This window comes from Corvus hawaiiensis, chromosome 12 (assembly GCF_020740725.1).
Source record: "Corvus hawaiiensis isolate bCorHaw1 chromosome 12, bCorHaw1.pri.cur, whole genome shotgun sequence".
Classification (NCBI taxonomy): domain Eukaryota; kingdom Metazoa; phylum Chordata; class Aves; order Passeriformes; family Corvidae; genus Corvus; species Corvus hawaiiensis.
In genome coordinates, this window is record NC_063224.1 from 9,696,299 (window position 1) to 9,712,936 (window position 16,638).

The 16,638-nt window shown below is 43.7% G+C and overlaps 1 protein-coding gene across 3 annotated transcripts in view; it reads left to right on the top strand.

Annotated features, from left to right (window-relative positions):
* The first annotated feature begins 2,107 nt into the window (after positions 1-2,107).
* The window catches only part of SLC12A4 (solute carrier family 12 member 4), a 46,704-nt gene continuing 32,173 nt past the window's right edge, over positions 2,108-16,638 (top strand). For 2 of the 3 annotated variants that reach the window (XM_048316620.1, XM_048316621.1), the window contains exon 1: positions 2,108-2,396. In XM_048316620.1, coding sequence (XP_048172577.1) covers positions 2,123-2,396 — 274 coding nt within the window. In that variant the 5' untranslated portion in view covers positions 2,108-2,122. Of the gene's footprint in view, positions 2,397-13,537; positions 13,940-16,638 lie in introns of those variants that run through there. The other variant, XM_048316625.1, reaches the window with a different exon arrangement.

Below are 16,638 nucleotides of genomic sequence, written 5' to 3' on the forward strand. Positions count from 1 at the left end.
TTCATAGAGGGTAAAACAGCAAATGCTACTTTTGGGCCCATTGTTCTACTTTCCTCTGGGGGAAAAAATTACTGCTTGCCCAGAGAAATAGCAAGTAAAGCCTCATAGATCTCTGGGGACTGCATTTACAAACATGCTCATTTTAAGGTTACTGGAAAAAAATCTCACCCTAGGTCTTCAAGAAACTGGGAGTTTTCAAGAGGAAATTCTGGTGGTTTTTTTTTCAAACTCCTCCAAAAGTGATAAGGCTGTTTACAGAGATACACATGGCCACATGAAGATCCTTGTTGTTTCCCTCAACAGAGCAAAGAGACAAAAGTAAAATGTAGGTTATATGAAAGCATAGGAGTCTTAGAAGTCTTTCCACCTGTCTGATCAATACCAAGAGGTGTAATTGCTCTGACTTTCCCCAGAGGTGGTCTACCAGCAGCTTTGTGCTAAGTGAACTGAGAGACCTGCACCCCCTTGGCAGCAGTCGCCCCACAGCATGGATCCTTCATGGTTATTTCAAACCCCAACTAATTAAAAGTAGATTTATTAGTCAGTTCTTGTGGACAAAGCATTCTCCCTCCTGTTTGTCTCTCTCCAGCTCATTACAAATTTTTCTTTCTCCCAGTGACTTGCGGGTTGCTTTGTCAAAAAGACAGGACATACTCAGAAAGCTGGGGGTAAGGTGGTTCTGAGCACAAGCAAGGCCCAGCCTTAGCCTCTTCCTCTCTCTAAACTTTGTATCCTCCTGGAGACTCATGTGTGATCCAAAAGACAAAACTTACATCCGTGCTGGAATGTCTTGTCGCTGTACACCGATTTCTTGATTAGGGAATATGTAAGTCTACACAAATCTACAGTACCAGTTTGAATTGACAGTCCATAGTAAAACACACAAACTGTTTTCTTGAGTTTTTTTCTGATGATTACACAACACATTAAAAAGAGATCCTTCTACTGTCAAGGCTACCTTTCAAACACAGACAATAAACAACATTATCAACTACTAATTCACGTTTAAACTCCCATGTGAAGGCTACCATACACGAAATGAAGGCCAAGATACCCATCACTGGCGCCAGCTTTTCCAAATGTGAAGGCAAAATCGAATTTTGCTCCCTCAGGGACAAGAGGCTGGGCAACTGGCGTGCCCCGAGCTTTATGGAGGGGATGTCACCGCTCTGCCTCCGGGAGTGGGACCGAACAATGGTGTCCCCCGGCTCCGCGGCCCCAGTCTGAGTGGGAGGGCCACAGCCCATCCGTCTGCTGCCTTAGCAACTGGCTGCTTTGCATACAGCTACAAATATCCTCGGCCCCGACCCGCATGCAAATCTTCCCAGGCAGCGCCGTGCCCCGCGCTCCCCCCACGCCTCCCTCGCTGCCATGTTCCCCGTTTCCCCTGGGCTTGCTCCGCTTGCCACGTCCCCGCTGAGGGTTTCGTGCCGCCGGCGCCGAGAGCGAGCACAAGGGAAACCACGGCACTGACGGCGCAGGAAGCAGGAACAGCTGCGGATCGCCCGGTACCGGCACCCGGCACACAGCCGGCTCTCGGGTGCCACTGCGCCTTCCGCCTGTTCCGCCGGCCCACGCCGGGCTGGGACTGGAGCCGTTACATCCCTGACTGGCGCTCTCGCTGCCCCGGCCCGGCGGGGCTCCCGGGCCCCCTGCCCGCGGCTCACTTGCTGATGCTTGCCCCACACCACCCCATCCCCCCCCCGGGCTTTTCGGGACCATGCGGCCCCATCCCCGCGGCTCGCCCCCCCATCCCCGCCGCCGCTCTCCGCGCATCGCTCCTGCCTAGCAAATGGCGGCGGGGATGCCGAGCCCGGGGCACGGCGGAGTGGATATTTCCTCCCCGAGGCGGCCCGGCAGCGCCCGCAAGGGAGGGCGGCGGGCGGAGGGCGCCCGCCCCGCCCCGCCCCGCTCCCACCGCCCCCGGGCCCGGCTCCTGTCACGATGAATGGGGGAGGAAGGCTCCCCCTTCCCCTCGCTGCCTCGCCGCCTCCGGCCCCTCCTCCGCGCCCCCGCTGCTGAGCGCGGCCGCCCGGCGGAGCGACCCCCGCCCCCGCGCCCGGTCTTCGCCCGGCGGCCCCGGGGGCGGCGGGATCCGCACCGCCCCGGCGCTCGCACTGGAATGGGTGGAGTTGAGGAGCGCGGTTTCCTGAGAGGAAGTGACCGCACGGGGCAGGAATGCGCCGCCGGCTCCGCGCCGCGTCCCGCCTGCCTCACCGCGGTGCCGCGGGGAGCCCTCTCCGCCCCGCCAGCCATGCCGCACTTCACCGTGGTGCCGGTGGAGGACAAGCCCCGCGCCGAGTACGACAGCGTAGAAGGGCTCAGCTGGGTGGACTACCGGGAGCCGGCCGCGGCGCCCGCCCCCGGCGACTCCTACGACACCGTCAGCTCCGACGGTGAGCGGGCACGGCCAGGGCGGGGGGCGGCGGTGCCCACGCTCCGGGGGCTCGGGCGAGCCCGGCTCCCCGCCCCGCTGCCGCCGGCCGCGGCAGAGACAAAGGCGGGGGCGCCGGCGGCGGCTGCCGGGGCGACTCGGGGCGCCGCGCCCGGAGGAGGAGCCCCCCGGGTGCGCCGGGCGAGCGGCGGCTCCGCTGTTGCCAGGGCCGGGACGCGGGAGCCCGGCGCGCCGGGGCAGCGCTGCCGCCGATGTCAGCCCGCCGGGCCGGGCCGAGCGGGGGAGCGCAGCGCGCCCGGCTGCCCCGGGGATGCCCTGGACGCGGGGTTCCCCGGAGCGCACAGGAGCCGGCCCGGGGTTCCCTCCACCCCCCCAGCCGCTTGGTGATAGCCCGGGGTGCAGCGGGGAGCGGGGCTGGCCCGGGGTACAGCTCTTATCGGTGCTCCCACAGGCTGCCGTCTCCCGAAGTGATAAGAGTACGTGGAGATAGGCTCAGATGTTTTCAGTGCTCCACTGCCAAAATAAACGGGTGATAGAGAATTCACTTAAATTAGCCGAATTTAACGGTGGCTGCTCTACTTGTTTATATCATCTTAAAAACGCGGCTGCCCAGCAAGGTCTCTCCCGCAAACCGGGCCCTTGAATACTACAGCAAGTGCTTTGTGGCTTTGTGGCTCTCACAACTGCTTCTGCCAGGCAGAGCTGCTTTTTGTTAGGGGTTAATTTATTCCAGTTACAGAAGATGATCACGTAAGTAGGAGGGGATTTTGGGTGGTGAGAAGTACATTCTTTAACTAGGCAGCTAGTATCAGTGCTCAGCCTGTCTTGGTGTTTTGCTGTGAGTTTTAGATATAAATCACTTTAAATACAGTGAGTGTTTCTAGTGGGAATGTGAAGAACACTTAGATTTGGGCAGTAGTGTAGTTCTGGTACAAGGTTGTTTTAGCTCTTTGTGCAATCTGTTCTTTTTTTTCTGTCTTGGTTATGTTTAGCTTTCTGTAACCTTTAGGAAGAGGATCTTCCCATGGGCTCATCTGGTGGATCTGACTTACCCTCTGTGAATCATGCATGACTCTAGGCAACAAAAGAAAAAGCAGTAAACACCTGACCTGTTCTTCCTTGCCTGCGCGGTCAAACTTTTCAGACTGCAAATGTTATTGAATGTACAGTAATCCCTGAAGGGAGCCTGCACTGCTCAGGTCTGTGCTTAAGGAAGGCAACAGGGTTATTTTGCTGGGTGAGACTCAACTGTCATAAGAATCAAAGTTCAGTTCCTGCCTTGTTACCTTGCTCCTTTCTCTGAGAATATGTGTTTCAATCTCCAGTATGTGTGCATTGAGAGTTTCTTTCTTTTCTTTCTTTGTATCATTTTCAAGGAAAATTTAGATTTCAAATATCAAGTAACTTACATAGCCCTAATGCCCGTTCTTTCCATGCCTACTGTGGGTATTTTAGGATGATGAAAGGTAGGTGCTTTTCCCAAGCTGCCTATTACCACTGACAATTTGAGGCACTAGCCCTAAGGGCTATGCAGGGCCTTTAATTTGTTTTGTAAAATAGGTCTGTTTTACTCTCAGGTCTATGTTTTACATGGACCATATAGTCCATGTGTGTATGAAAGTAACAGGTGTTTTTTCCCATCTCGGCAGATTGAGGTGGAGACCTCGTGGGATGCTTTTTCCAGTAGCTAGCTTTGGCCATGGGTTGGTAAGCGTGGCTTGTGGAAGCTGCTGCCATGGTGGATAAAGGAGGGTCAACTCAAACCACCTCTTTCTTGCGTATGAGACTGCCTGTAGGATGTGTGCAACCAACACACTTCAGGATACCCACTCGTCTCCCTGTCCCAGTCCATCAGTCACTGGCAAGCTGTGGTCTCTAATGTGCTGCTGTCCCAACTCCAGTGCTCAGCCATGCTGGTGGAAGTTAGCTGAGTCTCTTTATTTTAAAGCTGATAAATATCTAGTAACTTCTCTACTAATATATGGTAGCTAGTTCTGTTTCTGTTTGAACTCTAACTGCCTTCTATTTTTTAATTTACTTTCACAGTAATTAAGTATTGTTTCATATCCTCAGGGTGTGCCTATAAAGATATGTCTTGCCTACCTGTACTGACAAGCATGTTCTTCCCCACTAGCCTTTTCTGTCTTGACCTAGGTTTCTTGGGTTTGTAGCTCTGTAGAGGGGAATCTGAACTCTCTTGTATTATTCGTTTCAGTTTTGGTGCTGGTTTCTACATCCTGTGCAGTTACCCTGGCCTCTCTACAGGGGAGAGTTGATGATATGACACAGCAGAGGTGGAAGCTGCCGTTGAAGTCAGTATCTCAGAGCTCTTCAGCACTGGCTGAAGCCTGCAGACTGGAGGCAAGAGAGTGACCCTGCAGAGCCTTCTGTAGCAGCTGATTATGGGGCTCATGGAGGGATTTGTTGGTGTTGGTGATGCCCCTGATTCAAGATAAGATAAACGGTTTGACTTGAGTGCAGAGTTCAAGTGCTGTGGCCTTATCAAAGTGCATGCAGTTGATCCTGGCCCTGCATGCATGCACACAGAGCTGCCTAAGCAGTGCCCTTGGTCCAGGCTTTCCGGGCCATCGAGTAGCTCCACCACAGTCAGTGTGAGAAACTGGTTGTAGTTGTTCTGGTGAACCTTCTGCTGAGAAGATTTTATTTTGACAGCTTGCTATTCAGAACCTGATTTCAAGACTTACTTGGATTGCTGAGTTTGGTTGGATGGCTTGAGGTGACTCATGGCCCTTCCAGAGTGTGGTCATGGCCCTGTAACTGTTTATAGCTGCTCTGTAACAGTCTGCAAAGTAGTGGCTGTGTTGTCCAGTACTCCTTGCACAATATCTTAGGCTGTTGCTTATGATTCTGACAGATTCTTTTTTTGGTTTGATCTTTCTACCCCTGCCTTTATTTGTCATATCTCTGTTTTTGAAAGTTTTTTTCCTAAATTTTGCTTTTTTTAGGGCATCAAGTGATGGGGTGTCATCTAAACTCTACAGTTGTGAAGCCATTCTCCAACAGAATTTCTTGTCAACCATTTCCATAAGAAGACATTTGTCAGTGTGCAATAATTTAGCCTTGTCAGGTAGTTCCAGTGCTTGCTTATGAATAAAATCAGCCTTTTATTTCTAAGTAGGTTCCACTGACTGCCACTGCTTGTAATAGACTTTGACATCTTTCATTTAGAAAAAGAAGTACAAAGAATTATCCTGTGATCCTATGATAAACACATGAGCCCTTCTTTATGGATCGTCAGGGATGAGAAATGTGAATTTGGCATCCCCTCCGTCTTTGAAATAAAGCCAGCATGTTAGGTTGGGTACACAGGGCAAAGAGAGGGACAGTGGGGTCTGAATAGTGTTTGAAAAACCAAATACACTTTGCTTTACTAGGAATCTCAGCTGCACAGTGCACCAAGTTAACCAAAGTGTGGCAATGTCATGTGTCCTGTGGGAAGTTATTTATCTTCCCTTGACTTTTGTTTGTGGAAATGAGACACTAATCAGCTTGGTGTCACTAACCAGCTTTGGTCAGCTGCCACCCTTGGTTTTTGCCAAGGAATTGCTCTGCTTATGTTCCAGTTATCACATGGCTTTCTCCAAGCCCAGAGTTCTCTAACTAGACTTGAGACCTTTACCTCAAGCTTACATTCTGTGTCAGTGTGTTCAGTGCTCTTGTGCAGCAACAGATTTTGCTGGTCATTTGCAGTGAGCTGTTTTGGAAAATGTGGGTAAAGTTCTGGTGTGATAGCAGTGTGCTTTTACTTTAAATGTCCTCCTGGTTCACTGCTTTAATATGTGGTAACTTACTAGTTTAGATTTTCAGTCTTTTGCAAGACTTGAAGCTAAGCTCATGCAAATGTGTCTGAAGATACTTTTAATGGGGATGCATAAATCATTCAAAAATTCTTCTTCAAAGTGCTTAATTCTTATGTGTAGGTGTTTTGGCAAAGTCCAGAGATAAGATAAAATTAGTCACATAATAAATTAGACACTACAGCTAAATAGGACCGACAGAAACATGTCCAAATAGCACTTAAATTATCTTAAGAACTTCTGCTGGCAGAAGTGTGGGCAAATGACACTGTTATGGTGGTCATAGCGGAATATTTTTGCATAACCTCTGTAGCACAAGCATCTTCAGCATTTTTTGTGTTGCCTAAAAGCCACAGAAAGAAGTCATAGAGGAGGCAGCCTGGGGTAGAGTTGAGGCAGAACCTCTGAATTGTTTCAGAGAAAAGAAAGTAACCTGAGAATAGCAATACTGATGTCAGTGAACTATCTCTTCTAGTGATTTGTTAACTATTTTCTTGCTGGAAATGGGATGGAGACTGCATCTTCTTCGATGTAGTTGCATTTTAATCAGGAAGGGTTTTTTTTTCTGTTCTGCTGGCATCTGTTTTCCCTTCTCTGAAAAGTATTATGTGTAAATTTGGGGATATTAAAGGTGTCCTGTCAGTGCTAAATATGTCAATATGTTGTTGTTTCAGAAAGGATACTTGTGGGATCCACAGCAATGGTTATGGTTTTCAGTGCAGATCCTGAAAGGGATCTTAGCAGCAGGGTCATGTCTTAGAAGTCCTGGGAGGTTGTTAAGGTTTTTTTCCTTTTTTTTCCTTTTTACTTTTTAGATTTTTTTTTTCTTTCTGCTTGAGCAGTCAGCAATGAACACAGCACTGATTGCAGTGCTAAATTCCAGAATGCTTTTCTCAACAATACAGGTGAGCAGAGAAGTGGACTCTCGCTTGAGATAAGGAAAAATATGAGTTCGGCATGTGAAAAATGAGAAGGGGAAAGTGCTTTGTGACATAATTAGCTGTTCATAATAGCTGGGTGGGTGAAGGAGGTGGTATATACTTTCTTTATACCCTATAAGCAAAGGAATTTTTCTGAGAAGCTTGTTTTCCTTGACCCATGAGCCCATGGTCAATACCTCCAGTTTCTTTTATGAGCTTGTAGTGTAGTAAGGTTTAGTTTGTTAAAATGCTTGTCTAGGAAAACAGAAAAGTTCTTGTTGCTGCATAAACTGCTACTTTTGCTAAGCATGTCTCATACTTCTAATTTGTGCAGTGATTAGGACCGAGCTGGAGAGGCTGCAGCTGTCCAGTACCAAGGAGATCGTGGTGCCAGCTGCTGCTGAACAGGAGACTTAGCTAAATATAGAAAAACATGGGCCTTTTTGTGGGTTCTCTGGTATTTCAGTTATTTGAAAAAGCTCTGGGAAGAATCTTTGTGATATGTCTAAGTGATGTGAAAGCAGCTCCCATACCCGTGTGTGCGTGGGTCTCCGTGTTGCAAAATACTAACAGAAGATTGTTAAGAAAACCCAAACAACCCTCTGTTGGTCTTTTGCAGCTGCAGATTTTTTGTGTTTTGGAGAACACCTGCATTAGAAGGCTAAGCAGTTGTACATGAAAAGACATGGGTTTTCCATCTAACTTTCTCTGCCAATGCTTGCTAAGTGGCCATTTCAAACTTGAGTTGAGACTAAGTTTGGGAATATTTTAATAATGCTGAAGTTATACCTTCTATACAATCTTTGAACTTTTCTAAAGAATTTTAAGTGCATTTTTGGGTGTCTTGTGTTTGTATTGCATCTCTCTCTCATGTATAAAATTGATCTGTGTGTGTTATTCAATTTCCCCTTAAAAATTTCTTCAGTGTTTCACTTCCTCAAAGAAAATAGTGACATCTGCTTTCTTTTCCCTGCTGCAACAAAATTAAAGCATAAGTTTTTGCATGCTTTTCAATGTAAGATTCAGTTTTGGCTTTTGCTCTAAAGTTCTGTGTAGAATGAAGACTAAGGTAGTTTGCAGTCTCATTGACTAGGAAATGTAGCCAAACATAATAAATGCTGTTGGCTGAGGTTGGCAACACCCACCTTGAGAAAGATCAGAGTTAGTGATCACTGCCTTGTTTTGAAGTGTGTGTAACAGGATGGGGGATACCCTGTGCCACAGGGAGAGGAAAGCTGCATTTGGTGAGTTTCCCCTTCCAAGACCAAGTTAAGGATTTACGTCTGTTTTTGATTGTGATGCAACAAATATATGTGCAAACTGCTTTAAATGTCAGAAAAATTGCTGTTAGCACCAATATGTGGAGCAAAATTTCTTTGATCAAAGGGTCCGTGTCTTCAACTTGTTGGTTCAAGGTTGTTCTTTAAATACTTTGTTCTGTGACCTGAATTACAGAGAAAAAAACCGCACCATTTTAAGACATGGTTTAAAGCCTATTTGATTTACATTTTAGGGTTGTTTCCTTTGTCTTCAGTAACATCTAAATCAGAAATTTTGCATCTCTTAATTGTACTAAGCTGATTTTTATTCTCAGATAATCAAGTTCCAGGGTTTTTTCATTTGTTTGATTTAGTAAAACTTCTTTCTTAATTATTAGTTTTCAATAGGCAACTGTTTAAATGCTGCCAAGTGATGCCTTAGCAATGAGTAGTACTGTTCTTGTTCTTTCAGTTGAGCTGCTTTGGATGATATCTTTCAGCATACTTGGATTTTGTCATGCATGGAGGACTGTGCATCTTTCACAGTGGCTGCTGTAGCAATTGCCAAGCAAACAATATCTTTGTTTGACTGCAAAATACATAGACAAAAAATACTAGTCTTTTTACAGACTCAAATACTTGACAGTTTTTGTGTCTGTCTTTAAAGAGTCTACACAAAAACACAGCTCTTATAATGCCTGTAGGGTAAATCTCTCTGATTTTGAATATGACAGCATTTTGTATACTGTAACTGCATATATATATATATATATATATATATATATATATATATATATATAAAACTGTGTTTGGAGGTTATTTTGTAACCTGTTTACTGTCTATATGTCCCCAGTAGCTTTTATTTTAGACACGGTTTCACAAGTTTCAAACTGTCATTTCTGAACCATAAAAAGAAGTTCCTGGAGTGAACAGAGTAGCATTTTTTCCTAACAGGCTTTTAATTGGGCTTTAGATTTTGTGGTGGGTGCTAGGTATGGCTTGGAAAAGGAGGTTGTTTGCTTTCCAGCAGTCTTAATTCATGTCTGAGCAGCAGAGGTACAGGTCAGAACAGTTCTGGGAATACATTTTTTCAAAATTTTTGTTGCTGTTAAAGGTACCTGGTGGAGTTCTTTCTTAATCATCTTTTGATCTTCTTTGTGCTCTGTAGGACAGAGAGATGGAATTTGACATGCCAGATAAAGTGCTAATTGCCCCCAAAAAGCTTTTACTTGATGTGCTTATGGATGAATGGGGAAGTTTGATAACTTGGCAGTTATGATTTACTGACTGGAGGCAGCTTTGGACTTGCTGGAAATGTAAATGAAATGGCATTTTGCTGAGCAGAAGATGAGAGGCCAGTGGCAGGCAGGGATGGGCAAGCAGTGAGGGAGGAGGTGGCTGGTACTGGTGAAGGGATGGTCATCATCCCATCTCAGTATTGATGGTCACAGTGCTGCTCCAGGACACCAGGAAGCTTCTTTGTGTAAGGCATTGTGTGCCAGCATTTCCACAGGTATTTACATTTTGTGTTTGCCTCATGTCTCATGGATTTTTGGCCCACAAGTGCATCCTCTTGAATGTAAAACGCTTAATTTGCCCCTTTCTCTCCACTCGAGTGACCTGCATTGTCCTAGAATCCCAGCTCTTTCATTGATTGGCACGTGGTCTGTACTGTCATGAAGATGCAATCCATCGATTACTTTGAAAATGAGAATCAAAGCTGTGAGCTGATGTTGGGGGCTGGCTTGCAGGGATCTGTGGCAGGGATTGTATAACAGGATCCTGCCAGAGGAGCGATGACGCAGAGCTGTGTGTAGGGCAGAGTCATGCTGTACTGTGGATAGGTTCAAGGTAATTATGCCTCAACAAAACTGCATTTTCTTTTTCCCCCCTACAGTCTAATCACCAAGCTTCAGTTTCATCTCCTACCAGTAGCCAGCAATTTCTTCTGTTTATCTGAGGGATTTAGAATGTCATTCAATCACTGCATTTACCTTCTTATCGTGAAGCAGGTTAGACCATACAAACTTCTGACTTTCACTTCCATGTCAAAGGGGAAAAAAGGCTTTTTATGGTGTGCTATTAGAAGCTGCTCATTTGCTGAGTTAAGAATGGCAAACTTGTTGAGACTTGCTCTTGCATACTTTAAATTGCTGATTGCTGCAGTAAAACAGAGTTTTTATGCCCTGGAGTATAATTGCTTTCCATAAAATTATCTATAGCAATGCAACTTTGTTTTATGACCCAGTCTCTGCTTGCAAGCTGAGTAGTCCTGAGCTTAGTTAACTGTGTGCAAAGTCCACCTCTGGATTTCCTTGTAGGAGGTCAGATCTGAGTCAGGACTAGAAGTAGTTCAAGAGGATGGCATAGCTGCTGCTGTGTCTGATGGAGGACAGCACATTACTGTTCTCCTCTGCCTTCTGCCTTTGCATTCAGGAGCTTCGTGTTCCTGATCTTCTTCTTCAATAGTATAATTGATCTTATTTTTCCTGCTACTTGCTGTAGTATGTATTTGTCTCCAGGGCTGACACAAAGGTAGAAGTGTGTTAATTGTCTTGCAGGTCTGATTTTAGAACCTACTGCTCCTGTATATTTTTGGCTTTGTTCTGCTAAGGTTTTAACTGTCCAGCCTGTGATTTCACAATATGAAGTGCTTGGCAGTAGTACCACTTGACCATCTCCCCTCAACAGGTTCCCTTCCTTGATTCCTGTTTGTGTTCTGGACGTGTATTGGGGCACAGCTGTTTTGAGAGTATCACAAGCCAACCCTTTCTTCAGTTCCCACATGGAACTTTTATCTTGACTTCTTTGCCTAGGCCAACACAAACCACTCCCTCTTGATGTGTCTCTGTGTTCCATGAAATGCAGTAACAATGTCAGAGGTTAATTTCTGGGACATGGTAAGCAAACATGAAAGGAGGTATAGTTGAGCCATATTTGGTAAATCCCAATTCTACGTAACCAGATAGTAGGATGATTATCTGCCTTGTGTTAAGAATGCCTTTTAGACACATGCAAAGGAGCTTTAAAGCTGTAACTCAAGGCAACACAGACAGAATGGTTTAATTGCAATATTTTGCCTTTGCCCTTTTAAGACACTGTATTGTAGACTTTGTGGTAGAAGCATATATTTAGCAGGAGCAAACTCATTATTATACATCTTGGAGTGTTTCCTGACTTAGACTGTGTTCCAGCTGCCTAATTCCTGACTGGTGGAGCAGAAAAGTGATCTAATGTTGCTGATTGCTCCTTGAAGAGTCTTAACTGTGAGCTAATGTGTTATACTCACTTTGCTCTGATGCTCTTGCAAACAGATGAACCTTTTGTAAAATGATGGTAAAAGCCACTGTGGCTTCTCCAGATATCTGACTTTATCTTGGTCTGTGCTGTGTTGCACTTTGTGAAATGTGTTGTGCTGTTTTGGGAGACTTGTAAATGTGTGTCAAAATATTTGTATTTTAGAAGTACAGTGGTTTGCTGTTTATCATGTGCAATGTCAGAGATCCTTCCACCCTCTAAAATGTTTGGTGGGAAGGAGTGACTCCCTTTGCTTGGAGAAGTCTCATGCTGACTTTGTACTTTCTGTAAGTATTATGACCAGAGTTACAGTGAGTTTGGCTGTTTGTAGCACTTCACACTGAAAGGTCATCCTTGGATTTCAGCCTTGGACTATATGCAGGCTTAACTCTTTTTTTCCTCTTCTTTTTTCCTCCTCCTTAAAACGCCCTCCCCCCTTTCCTTTTTCCTTGGCTTAAAAAAAACCCCAAAACTCTCATGAACTTTGTTTTCACATGGAACACAGTACTTCTCAAATGTAGGAAATATCTGATGTTCAGCACTTTCTGTATGACTTAACTGACTGAAAACTAATGACATTCAGGTTTCACAATAAGCTTGTAACTGGTTACCAATGTCTTTCTGCTGTCTTCCAGGAATGGATAGTAGATGTCTGTGAATGTACATTGTGTAGTATGCAATGCACAGAATGTACATGCACTGAAATGTTCAAAGTAATTAAATCTTCTTTTTTCTGTTACTTTCTGCATGTCTGGAGCATATTTAGCATCCTGGCTTCTACCTTATTTCTTTCCACTTGTTCCCTGTAGGAAGCTTTTTGAGCTGGTGGCCATACTGGCTTTTAGTGGTCGCTGTTCCCATCTGCTTTCTCTCACTCCGAGGTTTGTGTCTGTACAATTGTTTCTTTGACCTATGTTGAGCTGGAGGAGGGAGCAGGTATGTCCAAAATTGTGGTGTGTGGACTTTTATTTTTGTTGTTCTCTCTCTTGTACTTTGAAGCCATGGTCAGCTGAACATGTATAGGGCTGAAAACATTTCTCTGTATTTGGTATCAGAGAGGAAGGTGAATTTGAATTGAATATTGCATGGAATCTGCATGCTGGTCTCATAGATTTATATTGCAGTCTTTCAGAAAAAGTGAGAATGTGTTATAGCAAGACAAGAGGCTTTTCCTGAGGCAGGGAAAATACCAGAATGCTGCTCCCTGTATTTTGATAGAAGGTGTGCTCTGAGGTGCCCTCATGCATGTGAAGGGATGGAGTTTCAGGGAGGATAGTCGTGAGAAATGGTTTGGAGTCGTTCCACATGAAAGAACCTCTGAAGTGGATTACAGTGAGATACAAAGGTTGTTTTTATAGTGTTTTTTTTCTCTTCTGGCAATGACAAGTTATATTATGAAAGCTCCTAAGTGATGTGAGTTCCTAAATCCAGTTTCTCAAAAGTGAGTTGGCATCTTTAATTACACAGGTATTCCCAGTGATTGCACCTATCTCATCATGTAGATAAGTCTCAGTGTGGTGTGTGCTGGTATCCAGAGGACCTCCTCGTGAATGGGCAGAATGGTGGGGGCTCTGGTAATTATGAAGTGCTTAGAATCATTACGTTAGTATTTCCTTGTTTATCTTATATAAACCTCCCATTTCATCTTGCTTTTGCTTTTTTTTTTGTGATCTTGCATATGGTTCATCCATTAATAGGCCATCATATTTTAATGTATTGAAGATGGAAAGAAATAGATCACTATTTTCACTTGAAAGCTGGAATGCCTGCAGGGCTAACGTCACAGAGCCACACTTTTCGTGGCATTGGCAGGTTTAAAACCCTGTCTGATTCCACACTCAGCAAGCGGCAGATTTGTGGCACACTTGTCTGAGTAAGTGTGCAAACAACTGCAATGTGCCTCTTAAACATGTCTGGGTTTGGATTTGACAAGTAGCATTTTCTGTAAGATCCTGATATTTGTATATTTTCTCAGTGTTGAAAGGATTGTAATGCCAGGATTATATCAGTGTCGGCTTATTTCTCTGTGAGAAACCCTTGCTTCCTGGAAGAGATCAGTCCAGTTCAATATTGCAGCCAGCACCTTGTCAGAGCAGGTAGAGAAAGTTCCTTTGGAAATACAATATTATTGAAGTTGTGCAATCCTCAGGACTTCACAGAGGAGACATTTACTAAAGCATATGCTAAGAGCTGGAAGAGGAATAATGGTAAATCAAGTTACTGAAAATGTCAAAGAGCTATTACTAAAGGGTAAGTACTTCATGTTGATATTAGCACCTACAAAGAATTGTAGTGTTCTGAAACTATCAGTGTATCTTAACTGAAAAATAAAGTCGTAGTGCTTTCTGAAACACAGGATTATTAAATTGTTAAATCCTTCTGGTTGTGTAGGTTCAGTCAGCTTTGTAAGGCTGTTCTCTACTCTAGTTTTGCAAAGGACAGTAGAAGTCTGATAGTAACGTCACACATGTTTATCTAGGGATAAATCCAAGATCTGTGCTTGATTGCGTACTTGATTTTGTACTCTGCTCCAGCCTGTTGCATAGGGTATTGTCTGGGAAAGTTTTGGCTGTTTCTTTCAAGCAGAGCACAAGCAAATGCCATCTTTTGAACTCTGAACTGGTTCAGAGGAACGAATATATTATCAATAATACAGCTTTTTGTTTTATTTTTTGGTACAATTATGCTTTGTTTGTGTCACTTTTGTAGGTGCCTTAACTGTTGCTGATGGTAAATATGTACTGCAGTGTAGTATGTAATGAGTCTTAAGAATCACACCTTTAGTAGTTGGGTAAAATTCAGTAAACCCAAAACTATTTTGACAGTGTCAATTAACAGTGAAGTAAATAATGTTATTACATAGCATAATAACGTTGTAATAGTGGGTGAACAGCATGTATGATTAAAATACCCACGAATGTCAATAGTTTGGTGTTTAAGCTGCTGTTTCTGGTGGAAACGTGTGTCTGGACCAGGCATGTGAGCATTTGGTGTTGCCAGTGTAACTCAAACTGATAGTTTGAGCCTGTTTTTAAAGTACAGAGGATCTCAGAGCTATCCAGGGAAAGATCTGTCCTTTCATTCTGCTATGCTTTCCTCTCATAAGCCTTATTGTGCATGGGTTCTTAACTAGTGTGAATTTGGCCTTTATTTTCATAAAACAGTGGGTCAGCTGAGATTTTACAGCTTGTGCTTTCTGCCACCTTCAGTGAAAAAGACCTGGTTGCCCAAGGTCTTGTGTGAACTGGCATGAACAGATTTCAGTTAGTTATTTCATTAGTAATGCCTAGTCTGTAGTGTGAATGAGTTTTATCTAACTAGATGCAATGCTATTTATTTCCTGTTTCTCCTGTTTCTAGTGTAAATACAATAATCCTATTAAAAAACCCCACACACCTAAAACATCCCAGCCTCAAACCAAGAACTTAGTGGAGTTTTCAAAACATTTTGAGATTTTTTTTTTTCTGAGCTTGGAATGTCTAATGCTACTTTTGACTTTTTGCTACTGCAAAATAAAGAAATTACTGTTTTCAGTTTTGAAAAATATGAAAGTTAAATCACCACTTTCTGGTTTTTTCCATGAAAAAAATGCTCTGGGTAACACTGACTACTTTGTAGCTAGAGGGAAAATAAGTATTCCTCGTTATCAGAGCCCGTGATGTCAGCTGCCTGTTCTGCTGCCATAAATGAGTTTGCAACTAGAATTTTCATATTAGAAATTCTTTGTGTTTCTGTCTAGTTGTGTGTTGTCCATGGAGAAACAAGCATTTCTAATAGGCTTTTTAAATTATTGCTTAAAGTTATCTTTACTGTGGACTGCTGCTGATGTTGGATTAGGATTTTTGCTAAATTGTTGAAAGTGAGTAATTTAAGAAAAGAAGCAATGTCTGATTTCTGTTAATGAAATGTCAAGGTAATGATATCTGTAAAAGCATAATTGTGCATTAAATTATTTGGTGTAGTCTCACGAATGAACCAAGAGAAATGTTCCATAACAGTTCTGAGAATGAATAAGAGTTTTGTTTAGTCCAGCCACATGTGAGGGAGCACATGAATAGAAGCAGATTTGGAATGTATTTGAAATCAAATTGTTATCTGCATATTTCTTGGGTTATCCTAAAATGACAGTCTCTGGATATACTTCAGCAGTACTCTTGAGTGCTTGACTGCTGAAATGTGGAGATACCAGGATTTTTGGAGTGCTGGCAAAGTGCAGGAAGATTGTTGAGATCTTTCTGTTTCTCAGCAATACTCAGACCTGCAGGTCTTGACAGCGTGTGGGTGATGAGCAGAACACTCTGAACATTACACAGCCTTTGGGAGGAGCAGTATGAGTGTTATCCTTATTGACATCTGGGAAATGGTGTCTCAGGAGCTGTGTTAAAAACAAACCAAACCCACAAAATGTGATAAAAATGGACATGGACGGCTTTTTTATATTAAAATTTTATCCATAAGGCTGTGAAGAAATGCCCTCAAAATAATGTGACTAATAAAACCTGATTATGCAATAATTTCTGTTTGGAGCAATCCCACTGGTTCTCTAATTTTTTTTTCCCCTCTGTAGAATACCTACTTTGGGCGTATTCATTTGCTTCTAGGTCTTGTGAGAACAGTTAAGTGTAGCAAACCTATTTTGATTTTGTGGTCAAAAATCAATGTAAATTGTGTCTTAATTACCAGTTGTGTAGAAATTTGCAGAACTTACTGACACATGAAAATCTGAGAAAGCATAAATAAATCAGAACAGAACTAACTTGCTTTCCAAGTGGGATAAATTTTGTCTACCTTAAGCCATCTATAAATTCGGGTTTTATTTAGGTTAGGCTCTCTTTAGAAGTAATTTGCAGCATGTCAAGGTGCATGCACAGGAGAGGCACTCCCAGGGTCAGCTAATTGAGTCATCTCTTTCTAAGTGAGAAGTGAGCCTGTGTGATTAGTTGGCTGTA